A 17,500-nucleotide genomic window follows, 5' to 3' on the forward strand; every position below is an offset into this window, starting at 1 on the left:
TGCACACGGGACCTCGGTTTATCATCTCATCAGAACGGCTAGACGCTCGCTTCGATTTTCCAGTCAAACTTGAGAGCTAGAGAAAAGTGGAGAGCGGGATTGGAACCCAGACCCTCACGGACTCTGCACTGGCAGACAAGCCAAGTGTCTTAACCATTCTGCCACCTTCCATGGTGTGTGAAAAACAACTAAAACTGTTCTTCTGAATGAACAGCATGGATTAAAGTCAAATTAAAAAAACACAACAAAGCTCTGTGTGTGTAAATTTTCACACAAACAGCATGCATTTAATACGAAAATAATAATAATAATAATAATAATAATAATGGTATTTATATAGCGCTGGATCTTGTGCAGAGACAAATCAAAGCGCTTTCGCACCAGTCATTCACATGACACACACATACACACTACCACCATCCCCTCCCACACACACACACAGGATTACACCAACTCATGCCCACCCCTCCACCCCCCACACAGAGGATGACACCAACCCCCCATATCCCCACCCCCCTCCCACCCCCCTCACACAGAGGATGACACCAAACCCCTCTATCCCCCCCTCCACTCCCTCCCAATGCAGAGGATGACACCAAACCCCCAATGGCCCATATCCCCCCCCTTCCACCCCCCCTCCCCCACACAGACGATGACACCAACACCCAATGGCCCGTATCCCCCCCTCCCACCCCCCCTCCCCCACACAGACGATGACACCAAACCCCCAATGGCCCGTATCCCCCCCTCCCACCCCCCCTCCCCCACACAGACGATGACACCAAACCCCCAATGGCCCGTATCCCCCCCCTCCCCCACACAGACGATGACACCAAACCCCCAATGGCCCGTATCCCCCCCTCCCCCACACAGACGATGACACCAAACCCCCAATGGCCCGTATCCCCCCCTCCCGCCCCCCCTCCCCCACACAGACAATGACACCAAACCCCCAATGGCCCGTATCCCCGCCTCCCCCACACAGACGATGACACCAAACCCCCAATGGCCCGTATCCCCCCCTCCCCCACACAGACGATGACCCCAAACCCCCAATGGCCCGTATCCCCCCCTCCCGCCCCCCCTCCCCCACACAGACGATGACACCAAACCCCCAATGGCCCGTATCCCCCCCCTCCCGCCCCCCCTCCCCCACACAGACGATGACACCAAACCCCCAATGGCCCGTATCCCCCCCTCCCACCCCCCTCCCCCACACAGACGATGACACCAAACCCCCAATGGCCCGTATCCCCCCCTCCCCCACACAGACGATGACACCAAACCCCCAATGGCCCGTATCCCCCCCCTCCCCCACACAGACGATGACACCAAACCCCCAATGGCCCATATCCCCCCCCTTCCACCCCCCCTCCCCCACACAGACGATGACACCAAACCCCCAATGGCCCATATCCCCCCCCCTTCCACCCCCCCTCCCCCACACAGACGATGACACCAAACCCCCAATGGCCCATATCCCCCCCCTTCCACCCCCCCTCCCCCACACAGACGATGACACCAACACCCCGTATCCCCTCCTCCCCTTCCCCCCTTCCCCCCCCCACACACAGAGGATGACACCACCCTTCCTCTCTCACTCTGTCGTCATCCGGACTGTCCCTGCCGTTCATGTCCCCGTTCACAGCGCCCTTCAGGCCTCCAGGGATCACGGAACCTGCATGGAACGCACACCACCATTTGCTGCTGCCAGTCGCATGTGTGCAGTGTGTGTGTGTGTGTGTGCGTGTGTCTGTGTCTGTGTGTAAGTGTTTGTTGCCGTGTTTGTATGTGCACATGCTTTGTTTGTGTGTGGTATATTGCACTTGAATTCATGTGTGTGTGTGTGTGTGTGTGTGTGTGTGTGTGAAACTACGAGCTCCCTGTTTGGGAAGGCGTGCAGTCTGCACTGTTATCAACACAGAATCAAGAATATTTCATTATCCCCAATCAAAGAAATCAATTTTTGGGGGGTGCAAAACCACATAAAAAAACGCTTCGAGAGAATCATAATCATTCACTTCAAAGTTACAGGGAACCCAGAGCCTTTGACAGCCATCAGGGCACTGAACTCACACCCACTGTGCCCAGGGCTCGGCACAGGAAGGCGGGGGGGGGGGGGGGGGGGGGGGGATCCCAATCCTTCCCTTCTTCTTTCAACACACTCCGGGCGACAGAACGCTACAGCGGTTTTGACAATTCAAATTTTTTTCCGTGTTTTCCTCATGGGGTAGCATAAAAATGGCAGCTACACCGGGCACTGCGAGCGTGTCAAGGGTCGAATGGAAAGTTTCTTCATGAGATTCTGAAACAAAACACTCCACAGTGAGCCAGTGAGTTCAGGACCCCATACAACAAGCTGATCTATATATGTATCGAAAATGGCGTCACAAGTGATACAAGTGGAAATTTTTTTAGCAAAGTAGATCACGACAGTGGCTTTTACCACTGCTGAAGTGATTGAAATGCTTCAAACTGAAGGTTTCAACAGCGACGAGGATGATGAAGACATTGAATAAAGTATCTGTAGTGAAGAAAGCTACCAGCAAGTATGTACTGATAGTGATTCAGCTTCTGAGAGCAGTGAAAAGGGAGGCGGGGGGGGGGGGGGGGGGGGGGGGCAGGGGTCAGTGGGTCAAGTACAGTGAGTTTCATTCAGTTACTTTATGTTTTGTATTTTCTGTGATTTTTTTCCTACCCTTAACAAATGGGTCATCAGTAGGGAAATGCAAGGGAGAGAACTAGTCGTCTGGAGTGAGTTAACCTCCCCTGAAGGAAGTCCGGTGCCTATTGACACCTGGGTGGTGTGAGGGAAATCAGTCAAAAGCCTTCTCCAAGGACGCAACACGGGGCCTCGATCCTTGATCACTGGTGAACGCTGGATCACAAGTCCAACACGGGGAAAATCAGTCAAAAGCCTTCTCCAAGGACACAACACAGCCTCGAACCCTGATCACTGGTGAACGCTGGATCACAAGTCCAACACCAAACCAATATGCCTGGAACTGTGATTATTGCAAGTGCATGGCTGTGATTATTCTATATGCTGTTTACTCTAAGTTTACGTTCTAGTATTATGTAAGTCTACAGTGATTATTGCATGTGTATGGCTGTGATTATTGTACATGTTGTTTCAGTTAACATCTTAGTATCATGTAAGCCTACGATGATTATTGTATGCATGCGACTGTGATCATTATATATGGGAATTTACTTTAAGCCGGCATTCATGCTTTTGAGTCTTCTATATAATTCCCTGGATGACTGTGCTTTTCTTGTACTGTTTATGTGTCTTGCACCACAAAGTAAATTTCTCTTTGGAGACAACAAAATATTCTGTATTCTCCCACAGCAACTCACAACAATTAGGTGTACGTAAAAAGGAAAAAAAAAAGAAGAAGAAGAGAAAAGAAAAGCAAGCTGAGAAGAAAGAAAAGAAAAGAAAAGAAAAAAAGACAGGAAAAGCGAAACGACCTGTGTTGGGCCTCACAATCATGTGTACACTAAAAGACAACAACGCACAACAAAAGACAGCCCAGAGTCAAGTTCCATGGAGAAACGTTGTTGATGGCCTATGCTATGCAGGAAGCGAAGGGCCTAAGTAAGTAAGTAATAATAATAATAATGGATACTTATATAGCACACTATCCAGAAATCTGCTCTAGGTGCTTTACAAAAACGCTCTTGTTAACATAAAACATTACATCAATGTTACATACACACACACCAAAATGTGGCTACACACACACACACACACTGCATACATACATTTTAACACATAGGTGTATCTAACAGCTACCCTAACACATATGCACACATAGGCAGGCACAAACTTACATAAACACACGCACACACAATAGACATTCATATACATGCATGTAGTTATACACACATACATATGTATACACACATAGTCATGACTTATGATGACGATGTTATTGTTAATGTTTACTGTATTCAATTTTTTTTTCTTTCTTTGTTTTTTTCCCCTTTCTTTTCCATCTACTGTGAATTGTTATAATGAATTCATAAAATAAAACGGTGGTCGACCCAAGAAAGTCCAGGGAAAAAAAGAAAAAGAAAAAAAAGCGAGCAGAGAAGAAAAAAAAAAAAGGACAACAGGAAGAGACTTCTTCTTCTTCTGCGTTCACTCGTATGCACATGAGTGGGCTTTTACGTGTATGACCACTTTTACCCCGCCATGTAGGCAGCCATAATCCCTTTTTTGTGGGGTGTGCATGCTGGGTATGTTCTTGTTTCCATAACCCACCGAACGCTGACATGGGTTACAGGATCTTTAACGTGCGTATGTGGTCTTCTGCTTGCGTTTACACACGAAGGGGGTTCAGGCACTAGCAGGTCTGCACATATGTTGACCTGGGAGATCGTAAAAAATCTCCACCCTTTACCCCACCAGGCGCCGTCACCGTGATTCGAACCCGGGACCCTCAGATTGACAGTCCAACGCTTTAACCACTCGGCTATTGCGCCCATCTGAATTGTTATAATGAATTCATATACAAAATAAAACGGTGGTCGACCCAAGAAAGTCCAGGGAAAAAAAAAAGAAAGAAAGAAAAAGCGAGCAGAGAAGAAAAACAAACAAAAAACAAAACAAAACAAAAAAAAGACAACAGGAAGAGACTAAAACCTACCACCTGTGCTGGGCAGCGACACACGGCTGACGGACATCTTGGGCAGGACCCAGCACTCCTGCTCCTCATCCCAGCGGCTCTGGGCTCGAACCCAGTCCACGTTGTAGTAGTTGGAGTCCCGGCGGAGGCAGGGCTGTATGCGAGCGATGATGGCGTCCAGAAGAAGGATGTGCCGCTGCTGTTTGCGGATCGTGTCCAGGTAGTCTGTGCGGTCAGACTCAAACTCCGTCTGCAGGTCGATTATCTCCCTTTCCAGGCCTTCGATCTGCACACCACACGCAGAGAGAAATGTCAGTGAACTCACTTTTCCAGACACAGAGATGGCGGTGATCTCGCTTTTCCAAAGCTGTCCGCGCAGACACACACAGAGGAGTGTCAGTGATCGATGCGGTCAAACTCAAACTCCGTCTGCAGGTTGACTGTCTCTCTTTCCAGACCAACAATCTGCATGCACAGGGACAGGATTGTGGGTGATCTAACCTTTTCCAGACCTTCTGTATGCAGACACAGAACTGTCAGTAATCTCCCTTTCCTTCTTCTTCTTCTTCTGCGTTCGTGGGCTGCAACTCCCACGTTCACTCATATGCACACGAGTGGGCTTTTACGTGTATGACCGTTTTTACCCCGCCATGTAGGCAGCCATACTCCATTTTCGGGGGTTCTCCCTTTCCAAAACTTCGATCTGCACACAGACATGTCAGTCATCACCTCCAGTCTACACACACAGAGAGGACTGTCAGTGATCCGTGCGGTCAAACTCAAACTCCGTCTGCAGGCTGATTATCTCCCCTTCCAGACCTTCGATCTGGGTGCTCACACACACACACACAGAGGATTGTCGGTGATTTAACCTTTTCCAGACTTCTGTATGCAGACACAAAAATGTCAGTGATCTCCCTTTACAGACATTCTACCTGCACACACACACACACACACACCACACACAATCATACAACAACACTCACAAACACACTCACACAACCCCTCCACTCCCACCCCCGAACACACACACACACACACCACTCCTAACCCACCCAACCCACCCACACATCACATAAAATAACAGAAAGCATACAAAAAAAAAAACCCACCCAAAGAGCGAAACAAAAACAAACAACAACACATGCAATGACACACACACAAGAACATGACATTCCCCGCCTGACACCCCCCCCCCCCTCCACCTCCCATTCCCCCCCCCCCCTGGCCCCCCCAACACACACACACACACATACAAACAGACAGAGAGACAGACAGACAGACAGACAGACGGACCTGTTGCTCTTTCTCAGCCAAGGTGTGTGCCCTGTCTCTCAGCTCCAGCTGCATGTCCTCATAGATGCCCACCATGATTCCGTCGTCGTCCAACTTTCGGTTCGCCCCTGTCACACACACACAGCTACACATGTCACAGTGTCTTCTTCTCTTACACGTCTGCTGTGATAATAAAACAAGAGGCAAAGCCTTCAAGACTCACTTGTGCTTCGCACTTTATCCAGTAAAGGAATCATGAGGAGAGAGAGAGAGAGAGAGAGAGAGAGAGAGAGAGAGAGAGAGATTTTAAAAAATTGTTGAAAAGTGCTCTGTATTAAATATGATATTATAAAATAAGCTTGGGAGAAAAAAAAAATGAATAAAGGGTTGCGAGCAGGATCGAACCATGCATGCTCAGTTCCGAAGCAAGCAGACTAATCCCCACTGCTGCGGCCGCATCTGACATCATTTGACTAAATTTAATACTTAAAGCAATGTTAAGGTTTTCTTCTTCATGCGATAAATAGATAGAGGCACACAGAGAGAGAGAGAGAGAGAGAGAGAGAGAGAGAGAGAGAGAGAGAGAGAGAGAGGCAGAGAGAGAGAGAGAGATGGAGAGAGAGAGGCAGAGAGAGAGAGAGATGGAGAGAGAGAGGCAGAGAGATGGAGAGAGAGAGAGAGAGAGGGAGAGAGAGAGGCAGAGAGAGGGAGAGAGAGAGAGAGAGAGAGAGAGAGAGAGAGAGAAAGATGGAGAGAGAGAGGCAGAGAGAGAGAGAGATGGAGAGAGACAGAGGCAGAGAGATGGAGAGAGAGAGGCAGAGAGAGAGAGAGATGGAGAGAGAGAGATGGAGAGAGAGAGGCAGAGAGAGAGAGAGAGATGGAGAGAGAGAGAGCAGAGAGATGGAGAGAGAGAGAGAGAAAGATGGAGAGAGAGAGGCAGAGAGAGAGATGGAGAGAGACAGGCAGAGAGAGAGAGAGAGATGGAGAGAGAGAGGCAGAGAGAGATGGAGAGAGAGAGAGAGAGAACTGGAGAGAGATGGAGAGAGAGAGAGGCAGAGAGAGAGAGAGAGGCAGAGAGAGAGAGAAATGGAGAGAGAGAGAGATGGAGAGAGAGATGGAGAGAGAGAGAGAGATGGAGAGAGATAGAGAAAGAGAGATGGAGAGACAGAGAGAGAGAAAGACAGAGAAAGCGAGATGGAGAAAGAGAGAGAGAGGCAGAGAGAGAGAGAGAGATGGAGAGACAGAGAAAAAAGATGGAGAGAGAGAGAAAGGCAGAGACAGAGAGAGAGAGAAAGACAGAGAAAGAGAGATGGAGAGAGAGAGATGAAGAGAGAGAGGCAGAGAGAGAGAGGCAGAAAGAGAGAGATGGAGAGAGAGGCACAGAGAGAGATGGACAGAGGCAGAGAGAGAGAAAGACAGAGAAAAAAAGATGGAGAGAGAGAGAGAGAGGCAGAGACAGAGAGAGAGAGACAAAGAAAGAGAGATGGAGAGAGAGAGATGAAGAGAGAGAGAGAGAGAGAGAGAGAGAGATGGAGAGAAAGAGAGAAAGACAGAGAAAAAAAGATGGAGGGAGAGAAAGAGGCAGAGACAGAGAGAGAGACAAAGAACGAGAGATGGAGAGAGAGAGAGAGATGAAGAGAGAGAGGCAGAGAGAGAGAGGGGGGGATGGAGAGAGAGAGAGGCAGAGAGAGAGAGAGACAAAGAGAGATGGAGAGAGAGAGAGATGAAGAGAGAGAGGCAGAGAGAGAGGGATGGAGAGAGGCACAGAGAGAGAGGCAGAGAGAGAGGGATGGAGAGAGGCAGACAGAGAGAGGCAGAGAGAGAGGGATGGAGAGAGGCACAGAGAGAGAGGCAGAGAGAGAGGCAGAGAGAGAGGGGCAGAGAGAGAGGGATGGAGAGAGAGAGGCACAGAGAGAGAGGCAGAGAGAGAGGCAGAGAGAGAGGGGGAGAGAGAGAGGGACGGAGAGAGAGAGGCAGAGAGAGAGGGAGAGACAAAGAAAGAGAGATGGAGAGACAGAGATGAAGAGAGAGAGGCAGAGAGAGAGAGAGGGGGATGGAGAGAGAGAGAGGCACAGAGAGAGAGGCAGAGAGAGAGAGAGAGACAAAGAAAGAGAGATGGAGAGAGAGAGATGGAGAGAGAGAGGCACAGAGAGAGAGAGAGAAAGATGAAGAGAGAGAGGGATGGAGAGAGGCAGAGAGAGAGGGGCAGAGAGAGAGGGATGGAGAGAGAGAGGCACAGAGAGAGAGGCAGAGAGAGAGGGAGAGACAAAGAAAGAGAGATGGAGAGAGAGAGATGAAGAGAGAGAGGCAGAGAGAGAGAGAGGGGGATGGAGAGAGAGAGGCACAGAGAGAGAGGCAGAGAGAGAGGGAGAGACAAAGAAAGAGAGATGGAGAGAGAGAGATGAAGAGAGAGAGGCAGAGAGAGAGAGAGGGGGATGGAGAGAGAGAGAGGCACAGAGAGAGAGGCAGAGAGAGAGAGAGAGACAAAGAAAGAGAGATGGAGAGAGAGAGATGGAGAGAGAGAGGCACAGAGAGAGAGAGAGAAAGATGAAGAGAGAGAGGCACAGAGAGAGAGAGAGAGGGATGGAGAGAGAGAGAGGCACAGAGAGAGAGAGAGGGATGGAGAGAGAACTTACGGACGAGTTGCTTTCTGCGCTCATCCTCGGCGTGCTTTTGTCGTCTGTGGTGCCTCTCCCTGATCTCCGGGTCGTCAGCGTTCTCCCCGCCCACCATGTGCTGCTGCAGGGCCTGCAGCCTGTGGGCACCGCCAGTGGTCAGCACTACTGGGGTGGGGGGCTGGGTGCTTGTCTTTCACTTGTTTGGGTGTGTGTGTGTCGGGGGGGGGGGGGGGGTTGGGGGGGGGGGTGAGGGGTTGGGTGTGGCAGGGTCAGTGTGTGTGTATGTGTGTGTGTGTGTGTGTGTGTGTGTGTGTGTGTGTGTGTGAACCTGTCTTATGTGTGTGTGTGTGTGTGTGTGTGTGTGTGTGTGTGTGTGTGTGTGTGAACCTGTCTTATGTGTGTGTGTGTGTGTGTGTGTGTGTGTGTGTGCGTGCGTACGTGTGTGTGTGCCTGTCTTGTTGTAAAGAAAATGCACTGACTGTATGTTGCATGAATACACACAAAAAAACTAACGATCAAACTGAATAAATAAAACTGAATTTTGCAGCGGCCTGAATGATACTTCATTTTGATGAAGCATAAATTCTGTTTGCAAAACTCAAAGTGGCAAAGGCTAATGTTAAAGTGTTGTAACTTTTATGCTTGGCATTATCATTGTATTTTATTTTGGACTAATTTCGATCACTTTATATAAAAATAAATCAAAACCAAATTGACAGTGCTTCCTGAGCTATCCTGTTTGAGAACAATGTGAAATGTGAATTTCTATCATGCTTCAGTCAATAATCATGCTTGAATCAGTGCTTGTTATCATGGCAATACGTCACTTCAACTTCTCATCTCCTTCTACAGAACTCTGTGTTTTCCTGAATATTGCGTTCATCTGCTTGACATAAAATGTCATCACTGACTGACGTACACTTCATAACTGCACATTTGACAAAACATCAAACTTCATAAAGTATGCTCTATGTTATTCATTTTAATGAAGGGACAGAGGCAATACTACAAATCAACAGAAAGGAAAGAGAGAAAAGGGGGAAAGAGAAACAAGATGTTAAGCCACAAATACACAAAATGGAAAAAAAGAACAGTAAAAAATAAAATTTAAAAAAAAAACTTGGTGAAAATATTGAAGCACAGTTCCAATAATCACAAACCTTTTCAACAGATTCATTTTTCAAAAAACAAAAACAAAAAGTTTTAAGTGAATGATGATTTTTTTCCTCTCAACACCAAACAACACTCTGAACTCAGATAACTGGAAAAACACACACCTTCCCACAAACTCACACACACACACACACACACACCACCACCACCACCACCACCAACCCCTTCTGACATACATATATAAACTGTACTTATTATCACAATCTCTAGGGGAAAAAAACTCACAAAAAAAAACAACCTTAAATGTCTCGTTTTTAACTGTGACAACAAAAATAAATACAAAAATAAAGGGGTCAGCAACAAACTGAGCAATAATTTCTGTTCCCTGTACAGACAATAAACAGGACTAACAACCATTTCTGTAAATGATAAAATGGGATGATGATGATGAGTGAAGGAAACGGATACAGTCGAGGCAGTGCAGACACACACACACACACACACACACACACACATCGGTGGGAGAAGAGTCAGCAGCGGCAGCAGCACACGGTGCATACAGCTCACCAACAAGAAACGCTCACAGACAGCAGTGCCAGAGAGAGAGAGAGGAACAGGAGACAGTGAACTGTCACACACACACACACACACACACACACACACACACACACACCAGAGAGAAACTCACATAGTGCACAACTTTCTCTATGTGTTCAAAATCAACAGACAGCTGGAACAGCACAGGGGGGGGGGAGAGGAGGGAGGATAGTTTGTTTGTATTGTTTTGGGTTTTTTGTTGTTGTTTTTTGCTGCCCCATCATCTGCACCATTTCAGTGGCACTACTCCCACGCCACTCACTCTAGATTCCCCCATACACTGCCACACCCGGGTTCATCCGTCCCAGTTACAGCATCGGCAATCCATAGGGAACCATCGATGTTAGGTCACCAGGAGGCCACACACCAGAGGAGACCCTGCACTGCTGCTGAGTCACTTCAGTGGTGTTCAGTGGTGGCTGTTTTGTTTTAACGTACTTAGGACACCACCTACTAAGCCCCCAACTAACGACAATAATGGCTTAGTCGCGGAGCCAGACTGAGTGAGCGTCCCCTCTAGAGTGGAGACCACCACCACGTCCCTCAAACAACAGCCCCCCATGAATCTGCCGACACTGACGACATTGACAGGGCTCACCCCACGCACAGAAGTGGAGGGGCATCGAAACTGAGGTCACCATGAGAGCAGGGCATGAAAGGCCACAGACTTTGAGACTATTTTGTTTATACTGATGACGATGAAGGTTGTTTTGTGTTGTTTGATGGGTGGTGTTTGTTATCTCTGACGTCTTGTGGCGTTATCTCCAGGCACACGGTGTCAACGTGTCGTGTTAGACCAGTGCTGTACAGGTGTTTGCTGGGTTAGCCTTCCACACACTCGGAGTGCCCTGACCTTCACACTTCAATGATAACAGCAATGATGATGATGATGATGATGATGGTGGTGGTGGTGGTGGTGGTGATGGAAATGGTGATGATGATGATGATAATGGTGGTGATGGCAATGATGGTGATGATGATGGTGGTGATGGCAATGATGATGATGGTGGTGATGGCAAATATGATGGTGATGGTGGTTATGGTGATGGTGATTATGATGGTGGTGATGATGATGGTGATGGTGGTGATGGTGATGATGATGGTGGTGATGGTGATGGTGATGATGATGGTGGTGATGGCAATGATGATGATGGTGACGATGATGGTAATGATGATGGTGGTGATGGCAATGATGATGATGATGGTGACGATGATGGTGATGATGATGGTGGTGATGCAATGATGATGATGATGGTGACGATGATGGTGATGATGATGGTGGTGATGCAATGATGATGATGATGGTGACGATGATGGTGATGATGATGGTAGTGATGGCAATGATAATGATGGTGGTGATGGCAATGATGATGATGGTGATTGTGGTGAAGATGATGATGATGGTGATGGCAATGATGATGATGGTGATTGTGGTGAAGATGATGATGATGGTGATGGCAATGATGATGATGGTGATTGTGGTGAAGATGATGATGATGGTGATGGCAATGATGATGATGATGGTGAAGATGATGGTGATGATGATGGTGATGATGGTGGTGATGGCAATGATGATGATGGTGAAGATGATGGTGATGATGATGATGATGATGATGGTGGTGATGGCAATGATGATGATGGTGATTGTGGTGAAGATGATGATGATGGTGATGGCAATGATGATGATGATGGTGAAGATGATGATGATGGTGATGGCAATGATGATGATGATGGTGAAGATGATGGTGATGATGATGGTGGTGATGGCAATGATGATGGTGGTGATGGCAATGATAATGGTGATGGTGATGATGACAATGATGATGGTGCTGGTGATGATGATGGTGTGTGATGGCAATGATGATGATGGTAATGGTGATGATGATGATGATGATGGTGATGATAATGGTGGTGATGGCAATGATGATGATGATGGTGATGGTGATGATGATGGTGTTGGTGGCAATAATGATGATGGTGATGATTATGGTGGTGGTGGCAATGATGATGATGATGGTGATGAAGTTTGTGGTGGAAATGGTGATGATGGTGATGATGATGGCAGACAAAGTGGTGGCGGGAATGATGATGATGGTGATGGTAATAGTAATGATGATAATGATGGTAACAGTGATGATGATGATGGTGATGATGATAATGACACTGTCAATGACAATGATGACGCTGCTGCTGCTAATGATGATGATGAGAGAAATTCAATAAATGAAACCTAGACCAATGTAGATGTAATGTATTAGCATTCAGTATAAAACAGATTGACTTTGCTGCAACAATCTGTGATGGTAATGACAGTGGTGATGATGATGATGATGATAGTGATGATGATGATGACGACGACAACGACAATGATGATGATGATAATGATGGTGAAGAAGAAGTAGAAGATGATGATGATGATGGTGGTGGTGAAGAAGAAGATGATGATAATGGCAATATTGAGGGTGATGATGATGATGATGATGATGGTGGTAACAGCGATGATGATAATGATGGTAATAGTGATAACGATGAAGAAGAAGAAGAAGAAGAAGATGATGATGAAGAAGAAGATGAAGACAAAGATGACAGTTCAGTTCAGTCTTTCATTCCGAGTTAGGAGACGTGGAGTGCCTGAGAAGAGACGGAAAGTCGTCACACAAACACACACATACATCCAGCCCCAAAATGTCACACACTGGAGGAACTGTGACCTTCCCCAATGAAACCAGTCTGACTCCATGAAGCTTGAAAATGAATATGTAAAATTCTGGAAACAGGAACATGAAAGTTCATCTACATTAGAATTTTACAAGAACGCTGTGACAAATTATAAAATTGAACCGTATTTTAACTAACTCAGTACGGCCAGTCCTCTCTTCTCCTCTACACAGACCCCTCGGATGTCCAGTGGGTGTCTGAATGACCCAACCTTTAGCTTCCGTTGTCAGAATTGTGGTATTCTTTGTCAACATTCACCTCTTCAGTATAAGAGCCTTCCGCTTGCAATATTTTGATGGTGGTAATTGAGGTGAAATGCTGTTAACGTCGTCTCTTTCGCCGTTCATACGGAGAGAGTTAAAGAACACAGCAAATATACAACACAGGAAAGCACTGACCATGTTACGAATCAGCGTCCATGACTTACAAATCGAACAAGGAAGATATAAAAATACACCGAAAGAACAAAGACTGTGTGATACTTGTAACAGTTTAGAAGATGAGATTCACCTTCTAGACAATTGTGTAAAGTACAATACTTACAGACACAGATTCCTAATCGATATATGTCGTTCAAATGCAAAGCCTAGTGAACTGACCCTTCTAAGAGAAATACAGCCAAGGCTAGCGAAATTTGTTCATGAATGTTTCTCTTCTTAATATGCTCATGTTTATGTTTCATTGTGTCTTATAAACTTTAAGGTTTTATGACAATAAAAAGTATTCTATTCTATTCTATTCTATTCCATGTCTCAATACTGCTGTTTCAATGTACACACAATCACTACTTGCTCCAGAAAACATCACTTAAGTATCAGATCTTCAACAGTTTTATGTTGATTTATCAGAGTACTAATTACAATGATTTCTCTTCCTTTGCTTACCTCCATAATTCAATGTACAGACAATTAGAATATGCTCCAGGGAATATTACTTAAGTATCAGCTCTTCAAAGCTTGATGTCAATTTATCAAAGTACAAGTCACAATGATTCCTCGTCCTTTGTTTACATCAGAGAAAGTCGTTATCGACCATGTCGAACTGTGGTAGTTTAAAATTTCTAAAGCCGGCCCAAGCGCTTTCAAAAAACAAAATACATATTTCTTCTGCGCATATTTTCTTCTCATTACAGCAATAAAAACCAGTGATTTATACAAACTGGACTGCAGAGGGAGAGCTATGGTAGCTTAATGGTATGGTATATACAATGAATGGATTTTTGTTGTTGTTATCTTATGATTGATTTTTTTTTTCAAATGGTTACAGCCTGTTTCATTGGATCTGGTCACAAGTTAAAGAGATCACCAACCGCGTTGCTGACGTTGCTGCCTGTAAACAAAGGAGGTGAGGTCAGCAACAGAAGGTCTCATAGCGTGGCCATGGAACTATTTCAAAGCATGGACATGCAAGGCAATGTCTGACATCGTACGTTTGTGACCAGCGCCAGCCAATTTACCATTATATAGCGTGGCGTAATCACACGCACGCACACACAAACACAAACACACACACACACACACACACATACACACACAAACTCACACAAACACACACACAAACTCACACAAACAAACACACACACACACACACACACACACACACATACACACACACACAGTTTGACCTGTGGTCTACAGAAAGCACTATAATAAAAAATAAATCTACACACACACATAGCTCTGGCCAGTCTCACAGAGAAAAAAACAACAACATGAAAACATCACTACACAAGCCTGTTTACCGCACAATTCAATGTCTACCACACAGATGAAAAACAGTTGCATGCTGACAACAGCAGACTAGCTCATCCATAGAGCAACACACAGTGAAAAGCACATCAACTTTTGGGTAAGCTGCAACACCGCTGTTGCATATTCAATGCCTCTGTGTGTGTGTGTGTGTGTGTGTGTGTGTGTGTGTGTACACACTGTGTGTGCGAGAGAGAGAGATTCTTACACTGGAGTCTTGCTGACACAAACAGAATTAAAACCTAATAATAATAATAATAATGGATACTTATATAGCACACTATCCAGAAATCTGCTCTAGGTGCTTTACAAAAACGCTTTTGTTAACATAAAACATCATATCTATGTTACATACACACACCAAAATGTGACTACACACACACACACACACACGCACACACACACCTAACCTAACCCGTAAAGACTCACGAAAACAAAATCCATTCGTATTTCGCTTCCCTGGTGACCTTATTCCCAACCAGAGCAACAGGTGCAAAAGCACACTACTGCCGACAATGCGTCGCAACAGCAAAAAAAAAAAACTACTACTACGTTTAGCCAACTACAGCCAGGACACAGGACCTGCGGCTTGTAAGACACGACAACGGGCGCAATAGCTGAGTGGTTACAGCGTTGGACTGTCAATCTGAGGGTCCCGGGTTCGAATCACGGTAACTTTTCAGGACTCCCTCCCCCACCCCTTCCCAAAACCCCGTGGAGATGCCAGAGGGTATTTCTGAGTAGTCTAACCCTACATTTTTAGAAATTATGAAAGAAATATGACAGGCGCAATAGCCGAGTGGTTAAAGCGTTGGACTGTCAATCTGAGGGTCCCGAGTTCAAATCACGGTGACGGCGCCTGGTGGGTAAAGGGTGGAGATTTTTACCATCTCCCAGGTCAACACATGTGCAGACCTGCTAGTGCCTGAACCCCCTTCGCGTGTATATGCAAGCAGAAGATTAAATACGCACGTTAAAGATCCTGTAATCCATGTCAGCGTTCGGTGGGTTATGGAAACAAGAACATACCCAGCATGCACACCCCCGAAAACGGAGTATGGCTGCCTACATGGCGGGGTAAAAACGGTCATACGCGTAAAAGCCCACTCGTGTGCATACGAGTGAACGCAGAAGAAGTAAGACACGACACAGGGCACGTTTCCTCCGGTAAGACACCACACAGGGCACGTTTACCTGCTGGTAAGACACCAGACAGGGCACATTATTTCAAGTGAAACATGGCACAGGACATGTTTCCTCCGGAAAGACACCACACAGGGCACGTTACCTCAGGTAAAACATGACACAGGGCACATTACCTCAGGTAAGACACAGCACAGAGCACGTTACCTCAGGTAAGACATGATACAGGGCACATTACCCCAAGTAAAACATGGCACAGGGCACATTACCTCAGGTGAGACACCAGACACAGCATGTTACCTCACATCAGACATGACATAGGGCACGTTACCTCAGGTAAAACAACAAACAGGGCACGTTGCCTCAGGTAAGACATAACACAGGGCACGTTACCCTAGGTAATACACCGCAAAAGGCACGTTACCTCAGGTAAGACATGACACAGGGCACGTTACCTCAGGTAAAAAGACAAACAGGGCACGTTGCCTCAGGTAAGACACCACAAAAGGCACGTTACCTCAGGTAAGACATAACACGGGGCACGTTACCTCAGGTAAGACAATGACACAGGGCACATTTCCCTCAGGTAAGACATAACACGGGGCACGTTACCTTTTCAGAGCCTCCTCTTGCGGCAGCTGTTCACCGGTGGCGGTGGTGGCGGCAGCAGCAGCGTTGGTGGTGGTGGTGGTGGTGGTGGTGGTGGGTGCTGTGAGGTCCTCCCCCCCTTCCTCCTCCACGCCCCCCTGACACACAGTCACCACAGCGCCATGGTGAGGACAACCACACACACACACACACTACACACACACACACACACACACACACACACACACACACACACACACACACACTCAACACACATACACACAACATGCAAACACACACACAAACATTACATACAAAGACACATACACAAAAACATTTTTTTTAAAAACATAGAAACACACACACACACACACACACACACACACACACACACACACACACACACACACACACACACACACACAAACTCATAAACACACACACCACATACACACACACACACACACATACACACACACACACACACACACACAAACTCATAAACACACACACCACACACACACACACATACACACACACACACACACACACACACACACACACACACACACACACACACACACACACAACATGCAAACACACACACAAACACTACATGCAAACACACACAAAAACATTAAAAAAAACATACACACACACACACACACACACACACACACACAAACTCATAAACACACACACCACATATAAACACACACCCACACCCACCCACACCCACACCCACCCACACACACACACACTGACCCTGTGCATCACCCTGACAGGCAGACCATCAGCTCCTTGTATCAGTGGTTGAGTCAGCTCTGTAACACAAAGCACACACATCTCTCACTGATCATTGTATCAGTGGCTGAGTCAGCTCTGTAACACAAAGCACACACATCTCTGATCATTGTATCAGTGGCTGAGTCAGCTCTGTAACACAAAGCACACACATCTCTCACTGATCATTGTATCAGTGGCTGAGTCAGCTCTGTAACACAAAGCACACAGACACATCTCTCACTGATCATTGTATCAGTGGCTGAGTCAGCTCTGTAACACA

At 46.5% G+C, this 17,500-nt stretch overlaps 1 protein-coding gene across 2 annotated transcripts in view; it reads right to left on the bottom strand.

Moving 5' to 3' along the window:
* The window catches only part of LOC143286721 (osmotic avoidance abnormal protein 3-like), a 46,664-nt gene that overhangs the window by 7,339 nt on the left and 21,825 nt on the right, over nucleotides 1–17,500 (bottom strand). For both annotated transcript variants that reach the window (XM_076594427.1, XM_076594426.1), the window contains 6 exons: nucleotides 17,200–17,258; nucleotides 16,459–16,592; nucleotides 8,546–8,664; nucleotides 5,931–6,037; nucleotides 4,656–4,920; nucleotides 1,602–1,678 (listed from right to left, as the gene is read on the bottom strand). In XM_076594427.1, the coding sequence (XP_076450542.1) occupies nucleotides 1,602–1,678; nucleotides 4,656–4,920; nucleotides 5,931–6,037; nucleotides 8,546–8,664; nucleotides 16,459–16,592; nucleotides 17,200–17,258 (761 nt within the window). The remainder of the gene's footprint in view (nucleotides 1–1,601; nucleotides 1,679–4,655; nucleotides 4,921–5,930; nucleotides 6,038–8,545; nucleotides 8,665–16,458; nucleotides 16,593–17,199; nucleotides 17,259–17,500) is intronic.

Source organism: Babylonia areolata, chromosome 10 (genome assembly GCF_041734735.1).
Source record: "Babylonia areolata isolate BAREFJ2019XMU chromosome 10, ASM4173473v1, whole genome shotgun sequence".
NCBI classification, from domain to species: Eukaryota; Metazoa; Mollusca; class Gastropoda; order Neogastropoda; family Buccinidae; genus Babylonia; species Babylonia areolata.